The sequence below is a fragment of the Ceratotherium simum genome, chromosome 17 (genome assembly GCF_057802395.1).
Source record: "Ceratotherium simum simum isolate JZ-2026a chromosome 17, ASM5780239v1, whole genome shotgun sequence".
Lineage (NCBI taxonomy): Eukaryota > Metazoa > Chordata > Mammalia > Perissodactyla > Rhinocerotidae > Ceratotherium > Ceratotherium simum.
This window is the reverse complement of record NC_141916.1, coordinates 49,786,365-49,809,988: the sequence shown is the minus strand read 5'-3', so window position 1 is coordinate 49,809,988 and position 23,624 is coordinate 49,786,365. Positions and strand designations below refer to the sequence as shown.

At 35.4% G+C, this 23,624-nt stretch overlaps 1 protein-coding gene across 12 annotated transcripts in view; it reads right to left on the bottom strand.

The window, feature by feature from the left end:
* LOC101388598 (killer cell lectin-like receptor 2) overlaps positions 1–20,841 on the bottom strand; it is a 55,424-nt gene extending 34,583 nt beyond the window's left edge. For 5 of the 12 annotated variants that reach the window (XR_015554999.1, XR_015555003.1, XR_015554995.1 and 2 more), the window contains exons 1-9: positions 19,787–20,841; positions 18,033–18,125; positions 16,739–16,920; positions 15,225–15,341; positions 13,788–13,877; positions 12,611–12,850; positions 10,423–10,565; positions 8,729–8,835; positions 5,659–5,819 (exon numbers count right to left, since the gene is read on the bottom strand). Coding sequence is in view for 1 of the 12 variants with exons in the window: in XM_087442756.1 (XP_087298882.1) it covers positions 5,672–5,819; positions 8,729–8,835; positions 10,423–10,565; positions 12,611–12,850; positions 13,788–13,877; positions 15,225–15,339 (843 nt within the window). In the remaining 11 variants the exon portion in view is untranslated. The other 7 variants (XR_015555004.1, XR_015555005.1, XM_087442756.1 and 4 more) reach the window with 6 other exon arrangements.
* Between the last annotated feature and the right edge of the window lie 2,783 nt (positions 20,842–23,624).

Here is a 23,624-nt window from a genome sequence, read left to right as displayed (position 1 = left end):
CATATAGAATTATATCTTCTGTTATATTGTAGACATTACAGGCTTTATCACTGGCTGATGGTATATGTGCTTATTTAGAGAGGGGTTATATGATGTGGACCAAATACTCATTCCAAAGTCCCCTGAATGGCTACAATCCTGCCATTCATTAGATGGCACCATCTTAACCCAGGGTTTCTTGGAAACAGAGCCTGAGGAAAACATTATGTCATCACACTTAACTGGGGGAAAGAATGAAATCCAAAGTAAGCAAGAATGAGAGGCAAAAGGAAAGAGAAATGAGACAGGGAAGGAAGAAAAGGAAGTACAAGATGATACATTTTCAGAAGCTGGCCACAGCTTCATAAGAAAACAGTTTTTTACTCATTTACATGGAACACGTCTGCAGAACCCTTACACAAACACTGCATCTTCAAAGAGTCCATCAGGTTGGAGGAGGGGGCTGGCAGTTCATTGGCAGCCTCTTTCCTGTCTTTTGTCTTTTTCCAGTGAAAATTTGCCAAATAGGGCCTTTATATCCCTGCATTTTTAGATTGTGTTGCTTGAACACTTCAGGCCATCTCTGAAAGCCGCAGCCTCTGAGGGATCTGGCCAACCTGGGCACTGAATCTGCTGTGGCTTCTGCCAAGGTGGACATGATGGAGATCATGCCAACATCTGGCCATTGTACTGGTTATGATAACCTAGATTTACAACCGTGGGTACAAAACAAGCATTGCTGTGGCTGCTCTGGCTGGGAAGCTGGGCAAGCCTCCAAGTGAGTGAGACAGACGGGCTGAGAGATCAGGGGAAGCACATCAACTAGGTCCAGTATACCGCGCTGTGAGGGGAGATGCTTGAACATGTATATCAAAAGTTTTACAAACTTTCTAGGTTTAACTTTGATCTCATATAGGTAAAGACCTAATTTGACGCGAGGATATATAAGCTTTCACTTAAAAGGCCAGGAATAAAAGCAGTTAAATTCAAAATAGTATATCAGAGGAAATAAGAAAGATAATAGATGAAATGAGTAAAATGGAAAACAGAAAAGTATAAAACAATTAATGAAACAAAAACCTGGTTCATCGACAAGATCACCAAAATTGGTATAAATTTCTAGCTAGACTGATCAAGAAAGAATAACACAAATACAATAATATTAGAAATACAATGTCAGAAAAGAAAACACATGATTACAGATTCTGCAAACAGCAAACAGATAATAAGGAAATATTATTGTTACGGGTTGAATTGTATTTTCCAAAGAGATACATTGAAGTCCTAACCCTTGCACCTATGAATGTGACCTTATTTGGAAATAGAGTCTTTGTAGATGTAATTAACTTAAGATGAGGTCATTAGAGTGGGTCCTAATCCAATATGACGGGTGTCCTCCTAAGAAGAGGAAACTCTATGTAAAAACAGAGACACACAGGTAAAAATGCCATGTGATGACAGAGGCAGAAATTGAGGAATGCAGCTACAAGCCAAGTAATATCAAGGATCAACAGCCACCACCAGAAGCCAGGAAGAGGCAAGGAAAGAGTCCACCCAGAGTCTCAGAGGAAGCATACTGACACCTTGGTGTTGGACTTCTGTCCTCTAGAACAAAGAGACAACAAATTTTGGTTGTTTTAAGCCACTAAATTTGTGGCACTTTGTTACAACAGCTCTGTGACTCTAATACAACTATGAAAAACAATATGACAATAAATTTGACAATTTAAACAAAATGGACAAATTCCTTGATAGAGAAAAATTATCAAAATTGACAAGAAACAGAATGTCTAAATAGCCCTGAGTCTATTAAAGAAATCATATTCCTAATTAAATACCTTCTCCCAAAGAAAACTTCAGACCCAGATTATTTCACTAGTAAATTTGATCAAACATTTAAGGAATGAAAGAACAAATTCTATCTCCCAAAATAGAGAGATATTCAAAAATATCCCAAATGAATATATAGGACCAGTAGTTCTGCAATACCATAAACATAAAAAGATGTTTTAAAAAAGAAAATAACAGACCAATATTTATTATCAAGATAAACACAAAACTCCTTCACAAAATACTACTCATGCAAATCTAGCAATATATAAAAAATGATGATAAATACAGCATGACCAAGTGAGATTTATCCAAGAAGTGTAAGTTTTGTTTAACATTCAAAAATCAACCAATGCGATTCACCATATTAAGTGACTCAAAGAGAAAATCTACATAATCATCTCAATAGATGCAGAAAAATTGTGTAACAAAATTCAACTCCCGTTCATGATGAAAGTCTCAATCAACAAGAATAGAAGGCAATTTCCTCAACATGATAAAGAGGATCTACAAAACCTACAACTGACCTCACATAATAGCGAAAGACTAAGTACTTTTCTTCGTAAGACTGGAAACAAGGCAAGGATGTTTACCTATCATCACTTCTCAACACTGTCCTCAACCAGAGGTCCTAGCCCGTACAATAAAAGAAGAGAAAAAATGAAGGAAAGGAATAAGTAAAACTTTCTGTGTTCTCTTAGGACATGATTATATACATTGAAAAGAAAAATCCTAAGGAATCTACAAAAAAAAAGAAAAAAACCCTACCGGAAATAAGTAAATTTGGCAAGGTGATAGGTTATGAGGTCAATTTACAAAAACCAATTTTATTTCTATAAACTAACAATAAATAATTTGAAAAAATCTTAAATGCCATTTACAATAGCATCAAAAATATAAATTTAACAAAATATGTATAAGACATATATCCTGAAATGTATCAAATTGCTGAGAGAAATTCTAAAAAAACCTAACTTAATGAAGAGATAAATCATGTTCGTGAATTCTAACATTTAATATTGTTAAGAGGGCAATTGTCCCAAATTAGTCTACAGATTCAATGCAGTCCCAGGCAAAATCTCATCAAGCATTTTTGAAGGAATTTTGAAAAAAGGCAAGATCCCCGAATAGCCAATATACTTCTGAAAAAGAACAAATTTAAAGGATTAGCACATCTGATTCCAAGGCTTACTATAAAGCTATGTAATGGAGACAGTATGGTATTACTGCAAGATTAGGTGTATACATCACTGAGACAAAATGGAAAATCCAGAAATAGACCTACACAGATATGGTCAATTAATTTTCTACTAAGACACCAAAGTAATTCAATGGAGGATAGGGAAGTCTTTTCAACAAATAGTGCAACAAAACTGGATATCTATATGAAATAATAGTGAGCCTCGACCCTTTTCTCACACACAAAAATTAACTTGAAATGGGTATAGGCTAAACATATAAGTTAAAACTATAAAACTTTTAGAAGCGAACATAGAAGAAAAATCTCTGTGATCTTGATGTAGGCAAAGATTTCTTAGATAGGACATAAAAAGCACAAAAAACGGATAAAATGAATAAATTATGCTTCATCAAAACTTTGAAACTTCTTCTTCTGGAAAGACACCACTAAGAAAATGAAAAGAGAAGACATAGACTGGGAGAAAGTATTTGCAATACATATATCTAACAAGGGATTTGTATCCAAATTATATAAAGAACTCTTACAATTCCATAATAAGACAGACAAATCCAATTTTAGAAAAGATAGAACAGACAATTCAATGGGCAAAAGATTGAACAGACACTTCACAAAAGAAGATATACAAATGGCCAATAAACACATGAAAAGATGCTCAATATCATTAGTCTTCAGGGAAATGTGAATTAAAAACCAAAATGAGATATCATTACACACCCACCATAATGGCTAAAATTAAAAAGACTGACCATATCAAGTCTTAACAATGATATGAAGCAACTAAAACTCTCGTATGTTGCTACTGGGACAATAAAATGATGCAACCACATTGGAAAACAAACTAGAAGTTTCTTACAAAATTAAACATGCACTTACCATAAGACTCAACAATCAAATTCCTAGGTATTTAATAAAAAGAAATGAAAACACATGCCCACACAGAGACTGGCACACAATGTTCATGGTATGTTTATTCATAATAACTAAAAATTGGAAACACATCAACTGTCCATAGGTGGATGAACAAACTGTGGTATATCCGTACAATGCAATACTACTCAGTAACAAAAAGAATGAACTAATGATACATGAAAAAACATGAATTAATTTCAAAAACATGCTGAGCAAAAAGAAGCTAGATACAAAAGAGCACATGATGTATGAAATTCTATAATAGGCAAAACTAATTTACAGTGACAGAAAGCATATCACTGGTTGCCTGGGGCCAGGTGGGTGGGGAGGGGCAGAAAAGAATTTTTGGACGTGATGAAAATGTTCTATGTCTTGATTTGATGGTATTTAAGAGGTGTATACATTTGTTAAAAACCCATTGATGTCATGATTTAAAATAGATACCTTTAATTGCATGAAAGTATAAATCAATAAAGCTGATTCTTAAATTACAAATGTCATGAAAGACAAAGAAATCTTGAAGAGGGGCTGGCCTGATGGCACAGCTGTTAAGTTCAAGCTTTCCATCTCAGCGGTCCAGGGTTCACCAGTTCAGATCCTGCGAGTGGACAGACTCACCACTCATCAAACCATGCTGAGGCAGCGTCCCACATAGAAGAACTAGAAGGACCTGCAACTAGGATATATAACTACGTACTGGGGTATTGGGGAGAAAAAAGAAAATGCGGAAGATTGGCAAGAGATGTTAGCTCAGGGCCAATCTTCCTCAAAAAAAAAAAAACAAAACCTGATCTCTTAACTCTCATTCCAGTATTCTTTCCCAGGCCTGCTTTCTGCAGATGCACTGTACTGGAATTTGATGTTTAAAAAAAAAAAAAAAAAAAACACCACAATGAATTTACAAAAAAAAGAAATCCTGAAGAACTATCCCAGATTGAAGGAGACTAAAGTGACATCACAACTAAATGTAGTGCCTGATCCTATAAATGACGTTATCAGGACAGTTGACAAAATTTGAATATGGATTATAGATGAAATCATAGTGCTGTAGAAATGCTACATTTCCTGATTTTGATAATTGTACATGGTTAGACAAGACAAAGTCCTTGTTCTTGTAAAATATTTAGACAAAGGGACATAATGCCCCCAATTTATTATCAAATGGACTAGCAAGGAGAGAGAGAGAGAACTATAAAGCGCAGCTAGTTTATTAAACATAAACTAATGCTAACTATGGGTAAAGGTTATATGAGAGTTCCTTGTACTACTGTTTCAACAATTCAATAAGTTTGAAATCATAGCAAAATAAAAAAAAAATTTTTTAAATGAGAGGTAATAAGCATCTAGATGGGGGATGGGCAGTATAACTATTTTTTAGTTCTTAATCGTGCTATCTCTCCAAGCCTAAGGCTATTGAAATGATTTCGCCTATGGATAAGGAAAAGACCCAGAGTTCTCTAATTGGCTCTGTGGGTGGTTCAGGGAAAGAGAAAGAGAGAATTTCTCAGGGCCATTAAGAGAGGGATAACTGATTTCCAAAAGCAAAACCTTCCCCTCTTCTCCAAGAAGACAGCTGGCATCTGATCTCATAAGTCATAGTCCAGAAGAGCATATTCTTCCTCTTCCAACTCATCTCTGTTTCCATAATGGAATAAGATCTGCTGTCAAAAACATTAATTTGTAAGTAATCACAAATTATCACAGGAAACAAAGAAAAAAATGGCAAAATTCCTTTTCACCTTGTCTTTTATGTCAATTGAAGCAGGCAGTGGAAACACAATCAAGTCTCTTCTCACAGATACAATTATAGGTATTAGAGCAATCAATATCTGTTACTCTTGTTGAAGTTAAAAACACACATCTTCTACTCCCAGAAGGCAAACTCCTTATTATAAAATTACTGTGGGACAGAAAACATACATGGTCAACTGTTGAACTCTTCAGCTTACAATAATATAAATCATAATCTTTTTAAGTCTTTTGCACTTTTTACATGAAGCTCTGAAGTCAGTTTTTCCCTTAATGGATGTAGTAGGCTAAATAATGAATTCCACCCAAGATTCTGAATAGAAGAAAAGCTACACAGAGTTGAGATCACAAAGGGATATATCTTCGCTACAAACCACCCAAGAACTGTTTTGAATCTTGGACTTAAACAGATAATCCCACCAAAGAGTTCAAAATCATACAGCATCCCTCACGTAATTTACATTTGCTATATTAAAAAATATTCAAATATGCTACAGCAATAAAGAGGAATAAACAAGGACGATAAATGAAACTAAGTAGCTTGTGAGGCATAGGCATGACACATAAGATGTGTTAAGTATGTATATGAAAATTAGTAACCTATGAAACATATTAGGTATAGATACATTAAGTAGAGCATGTGTGTGCTGAACATAGGAAAGGAACAAAGAACCAACTAGACACTAAATATAATACTCCAAATATACCTGATGCACATAGATACTCAACATTCATGAGGTCTTAAGTTCCCCACCCATTGGTGACACTCATTCTGGCCCTCTGTCTAAGAAACTCAAATAAAATCCATAGCTGCTCATAAGGTTAACTAGGAAGCTGCGGCCGTGGCTGATCTTACATGCACCTGCATCTCCCGGATAGAGAAAATGTGTATGTTGGCCACAAGAACCTTCTGTCTGTTGGGCCCCTTTACTCAAACCTCAAGTCTGGTGCTAGAAACCACTCCATCATCAGGAAAAGGTTATGCAGCAGAGAAAGGCAGGCCATATGAAGATTGCATGACCCAGGATCCAGGTGATCCTTTCACCGACTTGCACCTCATCCTAAGTGTGACAACCTATCCCATCCCATCCAAGTGCGATAGCAATACCATTTATTTCCCCTTGCATAGTACGATGTGTTTTAAATTGATTTAATTGTGCAATTTGAGCATCTTAATTTGGCCCATGAGCCTCTGTTCTGTGACCTCTGAGATTGTTTTCCTGAAAGTGTACTTACAGGCTATGATTACATGAAGGTAATTTCCCGCATGACATCTTTTGTAGGTTTGCAGCCCAGAACTACACTACTTGCAGGGCTCATATTTAGAATTAAAAGTGGCCCTGACTCATAGTGCCCCAAGGCATCCAACAAAAGCAAATTCTTTCTTGAGGAGCCACCTTCATCTCAGTCCTTGAATAATTTCCACAGCAGCTCAAAAAGGAGAAAAAAAATCACTCAACACTACAAAGAAAATGGCATCATGAATGAAAGCCAGCAGCAACAATTGAGTGGACCCACAAAACTTCAAATATAAGAATTACCAGATACCAAATATAAAATAAGAACGTTTAGTATCTTTCAAGAAATAAAAGACAGCTTGAAAACATGAGTAACTAGCAAGAAGATTTGGAAACATAAAACAGAACATCTGGAAATAAAAAATATAATACATTGTTCAGATTTTTAAAAAATCATTGAACTGAACGACAATAAAAGCAAAAAACTGGATCAAAAACGGGCAGAGGATATGAATAGACATTGTCCAAGGAAGACATACAGATGGCCAATAGGCACATGTTCAACGTCACTAATCAGGGAAATGCAAATCAAAACTACACTAAGATATGACCTTACACCTGTTAGAATGGCTACAATCACCAAGAAAAAAATAACAAATGTTGGAGAGGTTGTGGGAAAAAGGGAACCCTCATTCACTGCTGGTGGGAATGCAAACTGGTGCAGTCTCTATGGAAAACAGTATGGAGATTCCTCAAAAAAGTAAAATTGGAAATACCTTATGATCCAGCTATCCCACTACTGGGTATCTATCCAAAGAACCTGAAATCAACAATCCAAAGAGACTTATGCACCCCTGTGTTCATTGCAGCATTATTCACTATAGCCAGTGGAAGCAACCCAAGTGTCCATCAACTGATGATTGAATAAAGAAGATGTGGTATATATACACAATGGAATAATACTCTGCCATAAAAAAAGATAAAATCATCCCATTTGCAACAACATGGATGGACCTGGAGGGTATTATCCTAAGTGAAATAAGCCAGACAGAGAAAGAGAAACACCACGTGATTTCACTCATATGTGGAAGATAGACTAACATACAAACAGAGAGAACAGTTTGGCGGTTACCAGGGGAAAGGGGGTTGGGAGGTACGTACAAGGGGTGAAGGGAGGCATTTATACAGTGACTGACAAACACTAATGTACAACTAAAAGTTCACAAGGTTATAAACTATTATGACATCAATAAAAAAAATCATGTAACAGTTTAACAGTAGATTATAATTGAATGTAAACTCAAGAGTTTACTAAATACTATACTTCAAAATAGAACTATAGTGAAGGTATACGTGTTTGTGTGCATATTCACGTATATTTATATTTATAAATAATATAAACTAATCATGTAAAGGAGTTTCAAATGAATTTTGAGGATACTCAAGATATTCATTTGAGGTTGTGGGAGGGATCACTATCGCTAAGTCAGGATGGTCTAATCTCTCCATATCACTTTATTTTATGATTTTGTTTTATTTTGTGCACCTCATAACACATACCTCTGAGTGTTATGCTCTTCTGTTAAGTGTTAAACACTTCTATGTGTTTAGCATCATAATCTTATTATTATTAATAACTGTATGATGCATCCGTTCCTTTTTAGCTATACTTCCTAAAACACTTTATTAATCATTCTACTTATTCTTACCAATGACCTCTACTTAAAAATGAGTTAAGCTGTGTGAAATAAGATTCCTTTTAGATACAATCCTTCCAACCCCAACACCAATGTTAGAGTTCGAATGCATTCCAGAGACTTACGTTCCAGAAGATGTGCCACTGTCAATCCATTTCCACTTACTTTCCTTTGCATTATATGATAAGCCAATCCAGTAGTTATCAGGATAAGTCTGCGGTTGAATGAAGGCCTATAAAGGAAACAAAACATATCGTGTGACTAAATTCCCACCTGTTAGATGAATGAAAAGAAGGATAGGTAAAGGGCCCAGGTGTTTCTACGGCCACTACACTGCTACCTCATCCTTCATCGCTTCTTCCTAGAAAACCTGCCCTCCCCTCAATCCCTGCATTATCATTTCTCAAAGTAATTATCTCCAGGATTATTTATTTATGTTAAAAATGGCTGCCAGTCTCATAGATTATTTAAAACATGGAAAAATTTTAAATCTAAATATTTAACAATAGGAGATTTGTTAAATAATTTATGATACTTTATGAAATCATTCAAAATCATGCCCCAGAAAAATACTTAAGGATGTAGAAAAATGATCATTACACATTCTTAAGTGAAAAAGGAATCTTCAAAATAAATTTATTAAAACAAAAGTGTACCTGGGGAGATGTACTTGAGAGCCTTCAGCCTTCAGCCTCATAAGAAAAAGCCTGGCTTTAGTTCAGTAGTTGGAAGAGATGAAGGGAAAAGTGGTAGTATTTGGAAGTATTTACTGTCCAAAAATGTAACGTAGCTAAGTGACATGTTATATAACGTCTGATTAAATGACTGAATGTATTTTAAAATTTAGGTTTAATTTTAACTGTTTTATTGCAACAAATATAAAGTTATTTTATGACATAATATCACAAATTCTTTTGTGTTGTGATTTAAAACATCTATTAGATTTGCATATAAATTTTGTGTTGTTTTCCTAAATGGCAGAGGTTTCAGGCTGATCTTTGCAAACCTTTCTCTATAAAAACACATTTTGTCTGTGTGGATAGTTTTATCAGTAATAAATTAAAAAGATAATTTTGCTATTATTGTCACTGTATTTTCTCTTTCTATAATTCTTTTTGAAAGACATACATCTTGATGTAACATATAAGAATACCGATCAAGTAAATGTTACCTACAGATGCAATGAAAATCATCATAAAGCTAACTTGTAAAACTGTTATCACTCTTATGTTCCTCATTATTATCTCCATTTTGCAAATGGGAAAATTGGGGCCCAGAGAGGTTAGGTAATTTACCCAAGGTCATCCAGCTAGTAAGTGGCAGAACTGAATTTTATCCTAGGCAGTCTGGCTCCTGTGTTCCAAACAGTAACTACTAGACTATATCACCTCCAGGTTCTTAGTTACCACTTTATAGGGAGACATAACTGCTGGTTCCAGGCTGCAATTTATCAAAGGGTTAAGTACTTCATGGAAGGAAAAGCATACTTTGCTGTGAGCAAGTCTCCTGCAGACTCCTTAGAGAGGGAGATGATTGCAAAGACCCAAACTGTACCTTCAAGGAGAGTTCTATTTTAGAAATAATAACAGTCATCAGGATAGATAATATGTATTGAATGTTTAGTAACAAGATCATATGCCTATTAGCAGGCAGGGGTCTCCTGGTTGACTCTTAACTATACAGTTTTTGTTCACTCAAGAGACACAACACAAAGAATAACTGAAGGTCCCTCTTTCTGGATTCCCCCATCAATATCTTAGGTCCAAGAATGAGAGACAGAGTTCAAGAGAACAAAAGTGAATATAACAATGCATAATACCAGTTCATCTTTATCATCTATCTTCAAAAGAGATAAATTGTAATTTCGGCAAGTCTGTTTACATCCCTTCCAGTCTTTTTTTTCAGTGGTAAAATAATAACACTTTCCTCCACAACAGGACCAGCGGTCTTCATAGAGTTTGCCTACAACACATAAGGTGAAACATTAAACTTGTTGTCATCTGGTATTCTGTTAAGCAGAGTAATATATATATCAGCCTTCAACAAATAAACTCTTAATAGCTATCAATAAAGATAATATGAGGTCCAACAATACTCTGGAATGCCAAGAGATATCTGCACTCCCATATTCATTGCGGCATTATTCACAATATCCAAGGTATAGAAACAACCCATCAATGGATGAATGGATAAAGAAAATGTGGTATATACATACAATGGAATATTATTCAGCCTTAAAAAGAAGGAAATCCTGGCATATGGGACTGCATAGATGTAGCTTGAGGATATTATGCTAATCACATGAAATAAATCAATCACAGAACAAATATAGCATGATTCCACTTATATGAGATATAAAAAATAGTCAAACTCAGAGAAACGGAGAGTAGAATGGTGGTTGCTGGACCTGGGGGAGGGGCCGGGGGGAATGAGGAGTTGTTGTTCAATGGGTATACAGTTTCAGTCATGCAAAATGAATAAGTTCTAGAGATATGTTGTATAACATAGTGCCTACAGCTAACAATACTGAATTGTGCACTTGAAAACTTGTTAAAAGGGTAGATCTCATGTTAAGTGTTCTTACCACAAAAATAAAAATAGAAGGGAATAGGAGGAAACTTTTGGAGGTGATGGATATGTCTATTACCCTAATTGTAAATGGTTTTACAGATATACGCACAGGCCCCAGTGCATCAAATTGCATACATTAAATATGTGCAGTTCTTTGCATAATAATAATACCTCAATAAAACTGTTTTTAAAAACAATAAAATAAAATTTAAAAGAAGATTCTGAAATGCCTTCTAAATAAAATAAACAGTATTCTTTGGATTTGTTTCTTTTCTACATGTATTTTACAGTACACCAATTTTTTTTAATGATTTTCTTTTTCTTTTTCTTTTTTTTTTTTTGTGAGGGAGATCAGCCCTGAGCTATCATCCGAGCTAATCCTCCTCTTTTTGCTGAGGAAGAGCGGCTCTGAGCTAACATCTATTGCCAATCCTCCTCCTTTTATTTTTTTCTTCCCCAAAGCCCCAGTAGATAGTTGTATGTCATAGTTGCACATCCTTCTAGTTGCTGTATGTGGGACGCAGCCTCAGCACGGCCGGAGAAGCAGTGTGTTGGTGTGCGCCGGGGATCCGAACCCAGCCGCCAGTAGCAGAACGCGCACACTTAACCGCTAAGCCACCAGGCCGGCCCAGTATACCAAATTTTTAAAATGTTTTTGATCCTCTAGTAATAGAGACAGTGAATTTCTACTAACTACCATACCTAAATGATATTAAATATGCAAAATGTCTTTGTAAACTCTAAATCCTAAACAAATATTTAGTAGTTGTTGATTAACCAGGTCAATTCATTTCACTGTTGTGCATGATAACAGAGTTTACTGTATGAGATTTAATATTCTTAGCTCTTGGATATTTTTAATGGTATCATCATACAGAGTTGCACAAGCATCAACACTACGGCGAATCTTGCAGATGTGCTGCAGGGAATATGTATTGATCACAAATAGACCAAATACCTGAAGTCAAGGCAGAATGGAAACACATACACATACACAATTATCTTTACAACAGCATCAGAATAAAAGGCTTTGTGCCCATTTTTGCCTAAATATATTTTCACTGATAGCCTCCATATTTCATGTCAGTAACAAAGTGCGCGTGCCTAATTTGCCGACAGTTCCAAAATGACCCAAATTTTCAGGGGAGCTGACATACTATTTCACCTTCTGGGAGCCGTAGGAATGCAAAAAATGCCACTGAGTTTCTGGAAACATAGGGCTCTACTAATTCAAACATGGCTTCTGGGGTTGTAATCGATATTTGAAACCAGTAAACCCAAATACCCAAACTCCATCTAAGAGGCACAAATTAAAGTTGTTTAGTAGCCTTAGATCACTAGCATATATCATAAGTCTTTTATTAGGCCTCAAAGCTTCTGGAGGGGGAAGAAATAAAGAAAATCATGCTGTCTTTCATTCACGAGTTCTTCTGTACCTGTATTTTGCAAAGACTTTGAAAAGATCTGTTTTCTATGACATCTCTTCTTTTCTATAAAGAGTGAGTCCAGTTCTTTTTTCTGCTGAAGGGTTTCATTTTTGAGAATGTCATATTCTAAAGTCTTATTTGTCAAAAGTTGCTCCTTTAAGTAGTTTTCATTTTGTATAATGTCGTTCTTTTGACGGAGGTTTCGTAGAATTTCCTCCTGTTGATGTTTTTCTTGAATATACTGAAAAACTAAAATTAATAACATAGATACAATACAAAAAAGTACTCATACTGCTTAAATGTTGAAATTTAATACAAGAGAAAAAGTCTCACTTTGACAACCAACCCATTTCATTACTTTAATTAGCAATTTGACATTTAGAAAGTAACACCTCAATAAACTGACCACAAAAATAGAATCATCAAATTTCTCACTATTAGCAACTTAAGTGTATATTAAATAAAATAAGATATCTGCATAAACTTATAATGGTAACACCTTACCGTTCAATTTAGTTTCTTTTTAACAGTTAGAACATCATTTACAAATAGGCACCAAAGTAAAAATCAGTCAATCAACATTTAGTGACACATCATCTGAGTATGAAAATCTGCACTAACAACATGAAGAAATGGTACCATTATTATTGGAGTAGACGGAATATCCATAGGAGAGAAGAGAGGAAGATCCAACTATGTAATTTTATCTGAGTGTAACATATTAGTGATTTTCTCTAAAGATGTCAAGGAATTCAAATAGAAGATAAACGGTGAATTGAAGATCATCTAACGTCCATGTATAAAATCACTTTTTTTACTAAACCATTTCTTCATTGTATTCTTAGAGAAAGTCATAATTTCTTTTCAAGAGTGCTTCTCAAAGAATGTCTCCCTAAGATGCACAATGATCTAAACTCAGAAGGCAGAATATTACTAAGTCCTTATCAGAAGGAATGTTACCATGTATTATACAGAATGAGACAGCTCTTTACAGATGCAGTCAGTGGGATAGGTAAGTAAAATGAAAATGACATTGTGATGTGTCTGAGGAAAAATCACCAAAAAAGAGCCACCTGGGATATTCTCCAATTACAGACAAGGAACAATTGTTGGAGTCTGGTTAATACCTGCACAGTTAGTGGTTACTGCTATGACTCAGACTTAAAGGATTATTTCAGTTACTCACACTTTGTCCCCAACACTGTGACTGTCACCAAAAGAAGTAGACAGAGGATCCCAAGAGTCACCACAAAGAGATGCCAGGTCACTGAAAACTCTTTAAATAAGGAAGGAAGAAAATAATCATTAGGAATACAGCCTGGCCTACTACTAACCTTCACCTAGGACACAATTTGGAACAAAAAGACAATCTTCTTTAAAAATTTTACAATAATATATCATACAAATGGATTTAAATTTGTGATCTAGTCATTACAGTTTTAAAGTTGCAGATTACTGACTGACATACACCCATTGTAGAAATCCTACACACAAGAACAGTCCTATAGGATTTCAAAACTAGATCTCTGACAAAAGCACAGATGGCAACAGACACAATACACATATATGAGAATCCACACTGACATGTATACTCCTTCCTATGATCACAATTAACCATGAAGATTAAGGAGAAAGCAGTCAATATTCTTGAGAATTTTGTGGCCAATAGTGGATATTCTGAAGCTGCAAATGTGATTGGGGTTCATCCTTAAAGGAGTTTCTAGAAATCAACTTTCCTTTCTTTTTCATCAGTTCTATTTTTCTCTAGTCAATAGTATATTTATCCTCCTACTTCTGAGGTCCTCGGTATCTAAAAGTTGTATCTCTGTCACTAAATTAAACAAGTACAAGTTATTCTCATTTAAGAGTTTGTAACAATATTTGAGGGGAGAGAGAAAGAATAGAAAAATTAGAATGCTCCTTTTGATTTGAACATTTTTGCTTCTTCATTGCCATTAAGGTTTGGTAAATATTTAAGATACCAAAAATATCTTTTGTCTGAATAAAAACAGTGTTTCTACTGCATATTTTTCATTTCTCATTCTTTAAGACTTCTATCTCTCTAGAAAATGCAATCTTTTCTTGAGACTCTAGTCTGTGCTTTACTTTTAATTTTTTTTGAAAGATTCACTCTGAGCTAACATCTGTTGCCAATCTTACTCTCTCTTTTTTTTTTTCTTCTCAAAGCCCCAGTACATCGTAGTATACTCTAGTTGTAAGTCCTTCTAGTTCTTCTATGTGAGCCGCTGGCACAGCACAGCTACTGACAGACGAATGGTGTGGTTCTGCACCTGGGAACCGAACCTGGGCAGCTAAATCAGAGCAGGCCGAAGATTAACTGCTAGGCCAAGCAGGCTGCCTCTGTCCTTTACTTTTAAAGGCTTCACGAATTGCTCTTATACAAATTTGAATGAAAACATTAGCTTCTCAAATTTGAAAGAATTCATTAATTTCTCCATTCTCACAAACTTAAAAGATAAAAGATTTGTTCTACTAGTCTACACAATTATGATTTCATATTACCATCTGAGAACTTGAAGTACAGATAGGAACACTTTTTTCAAACGTCTAAAGTTTGACAATCCATAAGAGACAGGCGAATCTAGATGCTTAAAACATATACCTTTGTTGTCCGTTTTCCCAGGCCTTTGAGTACTACCAGGCCTTAATCTATTTTGTGACTCTGATGGAGACTGAAGAAATCTCACAGAAGAATAAATCACTTCCTGATTGCTCATGTCTAGAGTAAGAAGAGAAATATGTTTTGCATTAAAACTTTTAAACAGGATGATTTCTAATGAAAAATTGAACATCAGTCTATAGGAACATACCCAGGATTAAGAGGTATTGTGTATATCTGTATGTGGGGGTGTGTTTATTAACTCCTTTAAGTGCCTAAAGCATGTAGACTGAGTTTGATTTATATAAGAAATGGAAGACCTTCAATATCTCTGATAAAGTCATTTATATTCCTAGTGATTACTGCCATAATTATTAGAAAATACAGAAAGAATTTTTTTAAATCTACCAATTGATTGAATAGGCTGAGTCCTACTAATCCAGCCAATATAGCTCAAAATGTTCAACATATATATACAAATGTTATGCAGAATTGATACCATCCCACATTACTGAGACGATTTTAAACTATCGATTCAAAAAATAAAAATTCTATGATTTTGAAATTCTGAAAAAATATAAACTTCTTTCCTTAAAAAAAATTATACACATTCAGATCTACATATCAATATTAAAAAGATCTTGCATTATTTTCAATTACAACATGACTCTGCCAGAGTGTATCCCATACACTATCTGCAAAAGAATTATTGAGGGTTACCATTGCAGACTGGTTAACATTCCAGATTCCAGTGCCCCATGTGAGAAGTGCTGAATAAAAATCTCTTAAGTTGGAACCTAGACACTTGTATTTTTAATCCCAAATGATTCCATGTATATTAAAATTTTAGAAATAATCTTCTAGTGTATGATGTTGCCAGAGAAGCCTATGTGAAAATAAAATTTGTCAGCGGGCAGTCATTAGTTATTATCCATAAAGGATTCAATCTATTAATGAATATTAATATGAAAAGAAATTTTTAAACAGTAAATATTTGAAATTTACCTTACTGCTTATATTCATCAGTGTGAAAAGATGACATCCAGAAAATAAGAAATATGGAAAACAAATTGCACATGTAACTATATTCTTTTAAAAGTTTTTTTAATTTATAAAATTTTCTAAACCTAATTATTCACATTTTCTCTAATTTCCTATGGAAAAGGAGTCTTTTCTATTACAGAATCCTTTAAGATTTATAAGATAATATGTAAATCATTAGACCCAAATAAAAAGTAATTAATCCCACAAATCTCTCTTCATTTAGATAACACAAAGCTAAAATCGTAGCATATTCAGAAAAAGAAAACTACTTTCCATGAATGCTGAACTACGGTTTTCACATCCTTGAGTTAATGCAGTTGTAAAGCAATCAATAGAGAATGTTTTCCCATCAATCCCATGTTCATGCCAAGTCATCTGTAATAAAATGCCATATTCCTAGAATCTTTTCTTTATAAGTAGGACTAACAGTATACTCAGGTACAAAGATCTGAAGGAATAAAAGTAGACTTTACCTGTGTCTGTGCCATGCAGTCATGCAGGTGGAGGAAGCTGACCCAAAAACGAGATGGGAGAACTTAGCTTTTCCAATCCTGGATCACTTGGATGTGTGAGAGGCTGCTAGACAGCAGGCAGAAATGAATTGTCTCTGAGTGGTACCACAACTCAAAATTCTCTGCCCCTCCTCCTGACCAAACTGGTAAAAGGAAATTGTATGATAAAAGCTGAGGTTGATGGGAAAGGAAAAATGGTCATGAGCTATACCTTCCTCCATTTGAACTAACCAACCACTTAGTACTCTTTGCAAAATAACGTTCAAAAACTATATTTGAGGACTGAAAAGATAAAGGAACACAGCTTTGGAAAAAAATGAATACTAATATCTTTAACAAAAAGTAGCATACTTAAAAGAAACTACTGGTAAAAACAAATGATTAAAATGTATATTTTAATATTATTTATTAATGTATAATTTTATTAAAGTATAATTTTATTAATGTATTAATATTACTAATGTATAATTTTATTAATGTATATATTTAATATGTATTTTAATAATATTTCTCGTGAAATATTATCACTAAATTTTTTAACTCTTAAATAACATGGTACAAACTTTCTCTTACATGTTGCTATTTGAAAAATAGATTATTTCTTTTTTCCATTTATGTTTATTGCAGATAAATGTATTTTAGAAATTATTTTAAAACATCCGTAATTCCACTATAAAAATTTTGGTCTATATTCTTCTAGATTTTTATCTGTATATTATGTTTACTATCAAAGTTGTTGTCATTCCATACACAATGTTTTTGATCTGTTATTTTCTAATAAGTAAGTGTTTCTTCAATTAAAAACTATTTATCTAAAATTTGATTTTAAAACCATATATAGTTATTACCCATATGGATTATACCACAATTTATTTAGATAATCACATACTGGTGGACATTTAGGTTGTTCCCAAGCATAAAAACTATTTGGTCTGTACTTTCCAATATTTTGTTATGAAAACTTTTTAAACATCAAATTATGGGGTCAAGGGGTATCTACAGTAAAGAACTTTGACACATATTAACAAATGACCTCCAGAAAAGTTGTTCCCCTTTATACACCACTAGTTGTATATGACAATGTTCACTATTGATTTAAGACATACTGGTGAATTATTCCTCTACTTGAGTTTTGTGTATGAATCTCACTTCATGAAGACCTACAACCTTCCAGGTAAAAGAGATTTATTTCTAGAACTCTGTTTCTATGAGCGACACCCTGCTGAAATACAACTAAATCTCTCATGAAGTTTACCTTCGTTTGACACAGGCTTGTCAATCTTCTGACGTACAGCTCTATGAAGCCAGTTTAAATTGCTCTTCAAATCAGTGATAGTGGTTAATATGGCTTGTAGAGGAGAAAGAGTGAGATATGGAACAGAAGAGGAAATTGATTATGCAGAGACAAACCCACTCCTATTTCACCAGGCTCTGACCAAATTCCTCGCTTTTCTTTTCTTCTCTTACCCACTTCTAGGCACAACTAAACCGTCACACTTTAGAAGGCTTCCCAATACTTCAGTTTGCTCATGCCCCCACCTCTCATCCCAACTACTTCACAGACATGGTCTACTGAGTGTCCTCACTACTAGGACCCAGTCTAGTTTTCTGCCTGTTGTTTACCCTCAACTGGCTTACTTCTGTCCCCCGATGAAGTCCTTAATCTCTGAATCACCACTGAGGTCTGCCACTTATAACCACGTGCAGGCGGTCAACTGAAATACCTCCCAGAGACTAATTTATTTCAATAATATAAGCAAAGATTCATGAGTGGAGTCTGGACACTTCAGGAATACTTGCTGCTGGGCATTTCCTTCTCTTTACCCTAATCCTGGATTGGCTTTGTCAATCTCAAAACAGAGAAAGATCCCCAGCTCTCTATCCCAATGCCAAAAATAAAGAAATAAAAGAAGCTCTGCTGAGAGAACATAGGGTATAGGGGTTGGAGAAAAAGTAATGGATGCCAAAAGGTGGCAGAGAGAGACACTATCATTTATTGAAGGATTTACTGTGTGTATAACCATATTGAAACCTCTCAACTCAACCCTGCCTTTTATTATCATCTCCATTTTGCAAATGAAGAAATTAATGTAAACAGGTTAATTGACTTGCCAAAGGACACATTATTGCTAATGCTTGACCCATGTTTAAAATCAGGCATAACTGAATATATAGAGCACAAATGGACTATGGATTCAAATGGCCTGGATTTTCAACAAACCTCTGCCACAAATCATGAATTCTGGAACCAGGCAATCTGGCTTGAAACACTAGCCCTAGCTTCTATGTGTGATTTGCGGCAAGTCACTTCACTTCTCTAAACCTCAGATTCACCACAGTAAAATAGGGATAACATTTGCCTTCCAAGGTTGCTGTGAGGATTAAATGAGATAGGGTATATAAAGTGCCTCACTAGACCTGGAAAATATATAGTAGGCACTCATTAAATGCTAAACATTATTATTTGAGGTCTAAGATTCAAATCCTTCCTGGCTGTAAAAATTTGAACAAGTCACCCCAAATCTTTAGCCTCATTTTCCTCACATGGTCAATAAGAATATCACTCACTTCCTAGACTTGGAAGAATTCAATGAGATTATCACTACAGATAGAGTTTCTTAGACACTTTTTCCTTGTTTCCCAAGGTTCTATAAATAGTGGAAGAGCCAGGACTGCAACCCAGAAATCTTGACACACTGAGCTGGGTTCTCCATCCTAACGTGTCATGTTTGGAGTGCAGATGCTTGGAGGAAAGTGTGCATGTATTGGGGGAGGGGACACAGGTTATTATAATTTAGGAGCTGGGAAACATGCAGCAGCATATCGCTACTTCTCTAGAAAAGCCATTCTGTAACCTCAGATCTGGTTATTAACATCTTACTGCCCCATGGAGATATTGGTAATGTTGAGCTTTTTTTTCTGTTTTGATTTACATCCCTACGGCTGGTGGAGGGTAGATAGTTCTCATGATGGAAGCTGGACAGGTGTAGAATACTTTTTTATACTTACACAGTTGTCTGTCTCTTCTGTAAGAACCCCATAGGGTGAGGACATCTGTCTTGTTCATTATTATAACTGCATCACATGGAAGAGATGCGATCCTACATGTGCACTTGATGAACATGTTCAAGTTAAGAGAAACTGACTACAAAATCTAGATTTTTCAGTTTTAGAAGGAGGCAGAATGAGAGTAATGATTGAAAAGCCAAATTGTGTAGCTGTTCCCTCTAAGCTCTAGTTCCTTTTTATTACTAAGCTCTAAATTTCTGGAAAAGGCAAATTTCTTCTTAAATGAGAAGAAAACCAGCATCAGAAGATAATAGCAGTAACTTCAGATGGGACTAACTGAAACTCCCAGCACGGCCCTTTGATCAGAGAAGCACAAAATTGGAAGCACAAAACATCATCTATCCAAACAACTGTTAATAAAACAGAAAGATGAGAAATTTGAAGAATGTTTTGAATGCCCTTGAACTTTGCCTTCCATATTTACATTTTTGCAAAACACACATCCACATACACAATATGACTAAATAAAGCATTCAAGTGTTTATTTCCTGGCTGCTTTGCTGCAAAGCCTTTTTTCTTTTGGGAAACCACACGTAATACCTATCTTTTGCTGACAATATTAACTTTGTCAGCTAGAAACTTAGCACACAGCTTCTAGTCACACCTTCAAGCTTTCTGGTCACACCTTCAAACCTCAGTGCCTTATTATTTCACAACAGCATGCTATTCTTTCAGTCCTAAGTTGAAGCAAAGAATGCCTAGAATAACCAGGAGCTGCAAAAGAAAGATGATCTGTATCACTCTATTGTGAGGAGTAACCTCACCTGGCCAGGTTTATACCTCCATGGTTAATGTCCTAATGCCTAACCTTTATGCCACTGAGTGATTTCAAATTTCCTGGCTCTTAGAGTAAAAACTCAAAAGACCTCTTGTTTGAGGTTTCTTGTTCCCCTTATTTGTTACCCAATTTTGCCCTTCTTCTATTTACAATAAAAGCTATTCTTATGCTCTAGAGTTGAAATCCTCTATATTGTCGCGAATGGCTTCTAGCAGCCAGACAGTAACCATCCTTCCTCGAATTTCTAGGTAACTGAATGAGAGGGCCATCTCAGGAAATACGTAAGCATGAAAAAATAATGGCAAAAAAAGTATATTTCAGATTGCTATTTGGGCTCTGAACCACTAAGGGATAAAGTCTATTCACGGGTTGAAAGGGAAATTAGTTCTGTATAGTAGTGCTATAATTAAGAATTTTGAGAGAATGACGTCAGCATCATGGTGGAGTGAGCAGTTCCTTTAGACTCTCCACCCTAAGGTGCAATGAAATGGACACTCATATACCAACAGAAGACATTCACACAACACAAAAGATGTATGAGAGACCCATGCAGCCATACATCTGAAAGTGCAGGTGCTGGACCCCTGGAGGAAGTAGAAGGAGGTAAACGGATCTCCTACCCCTCCCCCATGGCAGTGACCCAGGACATGGGGCCACGCACACAGCTCAGACAGAAGACTGAGGAGTGGTGGCCCTTAGCGGCAACACCTTCACTCTCCAAGTTCCCTCACAGCCTATGGGAAAGCCTCACACAGAGGTAACAAATCTATTATGGGAGTGTCTTCATCAAGCCAGCACCCCAATAGAGCAGATAGTAAGGGCAGAGTGAGAACATCCCAGGGATCGTGCAGGTGAAAGAAAGCTCCCCTCCCCCAACCCGGCACTCCAGCTCAGCCAGTTGGCCAGAGCACACATGCATACAATAGAAAAGCAGCAGATGTGAGCAAGAAAGCCAGGGAACATGGTGGGCTAAGAATACACAGATCTTGACCCCCGCCCAGTGGCGGCAGGTGGAATCTGCAACAAGACACTATTACTACATGGAGGCAAAAATCCACACCATCAAAAAGTATGAAAAAATATATTAATACTCCAGAAGAGAAGGAAAATGACAAGCACACAGAAATCAATCCTGAAGGCACAGAAATTTATAATTTAAATGACACAGAATTCAAAATAGCTATCATAAATAAACTCAATGAGTTACAAGAAAATACAGATAGAAAATTCAATGAAATCAGGAACTTTTTCACAAAAGAGATTGAAACTAAAAAGAAACACCAATCAGAAATTTTGGAGGTGAAAAACACAATGGATAAGATAAAGAAAAATCTGGACTCTAAATAAAAGAGCTGATATTATGTAGGAGAGAATCATCAGGCTGGAGGACAGAAACATAGAAATGCTTCAGATGGAGAAGGAGAGAGAAGACTAAAAAGAAATGAAGAAATTCTCTGAGAAATATCCAACTCAATTAGGAAATGCAACATAAGGATTATAGGAATTCCAGAGGGAGAAGAGAAGGAGAACAGAGCAGATAGCTTTTTCAAAGTAATAATAGCTGAGAACTTCCCAAACCTGGGGAAAGAGCTGGAAATACAAGTGAAAGAACCTGTTACAACTCCTAATTATATCAATGTAAAAAGACCTTCTCCAAGGTATATAATAGTAAAGCTGGCAAAAGTTAATGACAAAGAAAAATTATTAAGGGCAGCAAGGCAGAAGAAAATAACTTACAAAGGAATGCCTATCAGGCTTTCAGTGGATTTCTCAGCAGAAAACTTACAGGCTAAGAGAGAGTGGAATGATATATTCAAAATTCTGAAAGACAAAAACTTTCAACCAAGAATACTCTATCCAGTGAAAGTATCCTTCAGATATGATGGGGAAATAAAAATTATCCCAGATAAACAAAAGCTAAGGGAGTTCATCTCCACAAGATCCTCCATACAAGAAATACTGAAGAATCCCTCATACCAGGGGGGAAAAAAAAAACCAAAAGAGGCTACAAAGCCTTGATCAAGGAGAAAAATTGGTGGACAAAACCAGAAAAATTGCAGCTCTCTATCTGAACAGGTTAGCAAAACTTAAGTATAGCACCATAATAAAGGGAAGGAAAACACCAAAAATAAATATAATCTTGTCAATTTAACCACAAACTCACAAGACACGATAGAATAAGCTGTGACAATAATAACTTAGAAGGGGAAGGGGTAAGGGATGGAATTGACTTAGTCTAAGGAAATAAGAGGCTATCAGAAAATGGACTATCTCATCTATGAGATTTTTTTATACAAATTCATGGTAACCATTAACCAAATAATCAGAACAGAGAGACCAATGATAAATAAAGATAAAACTAAGAAAACTATCACAGAGAACTACCAAACTGAATTAGTATTCAGAAAAACATGGGACAAGAAACAAAGGAAATGTAGAAGAACCAGAAAACAAGTGATAAAATGGCAGCATTAAGTCCTGATATATCAATAATCACTCTAAATGTAAATAGATTGAATTCTCCAATCAAAAGACACAGAGTGGCAGGATGGATTAAAAAACAAGACCCAACAATATGATGCCTCTCGGAAAGACATCTCAGCTCTGAAGACAAACACAGGCTTAGAGTGAAGGGATGGAAGATGATATTCCAAGCTAATGAAAACAAAAGAAAGCGGGTGTTGCCATACTTATAGCATACAAAGTATACTTCAAGATAGAAGAAACAATGAGAGACAAAGAGAGGCAATATATAATGATAAAAGGGACACCCCACCAAGAATACATAACACTTACAAATTTATATGCACCCAATGCAGGAGCACCAAAGTACATAAAACAACTATTAACAAACATATAAGGAGATATTAACAACAATACAATAATAGTAGGGTACCTTAACACCCTACTTACATCAATGGATAGATCATCCAGACAGAAAGTCAATAAGGAAATAGTGTACTTAAATGAAAAACTAGACCAGATGACCTTAATAGACAT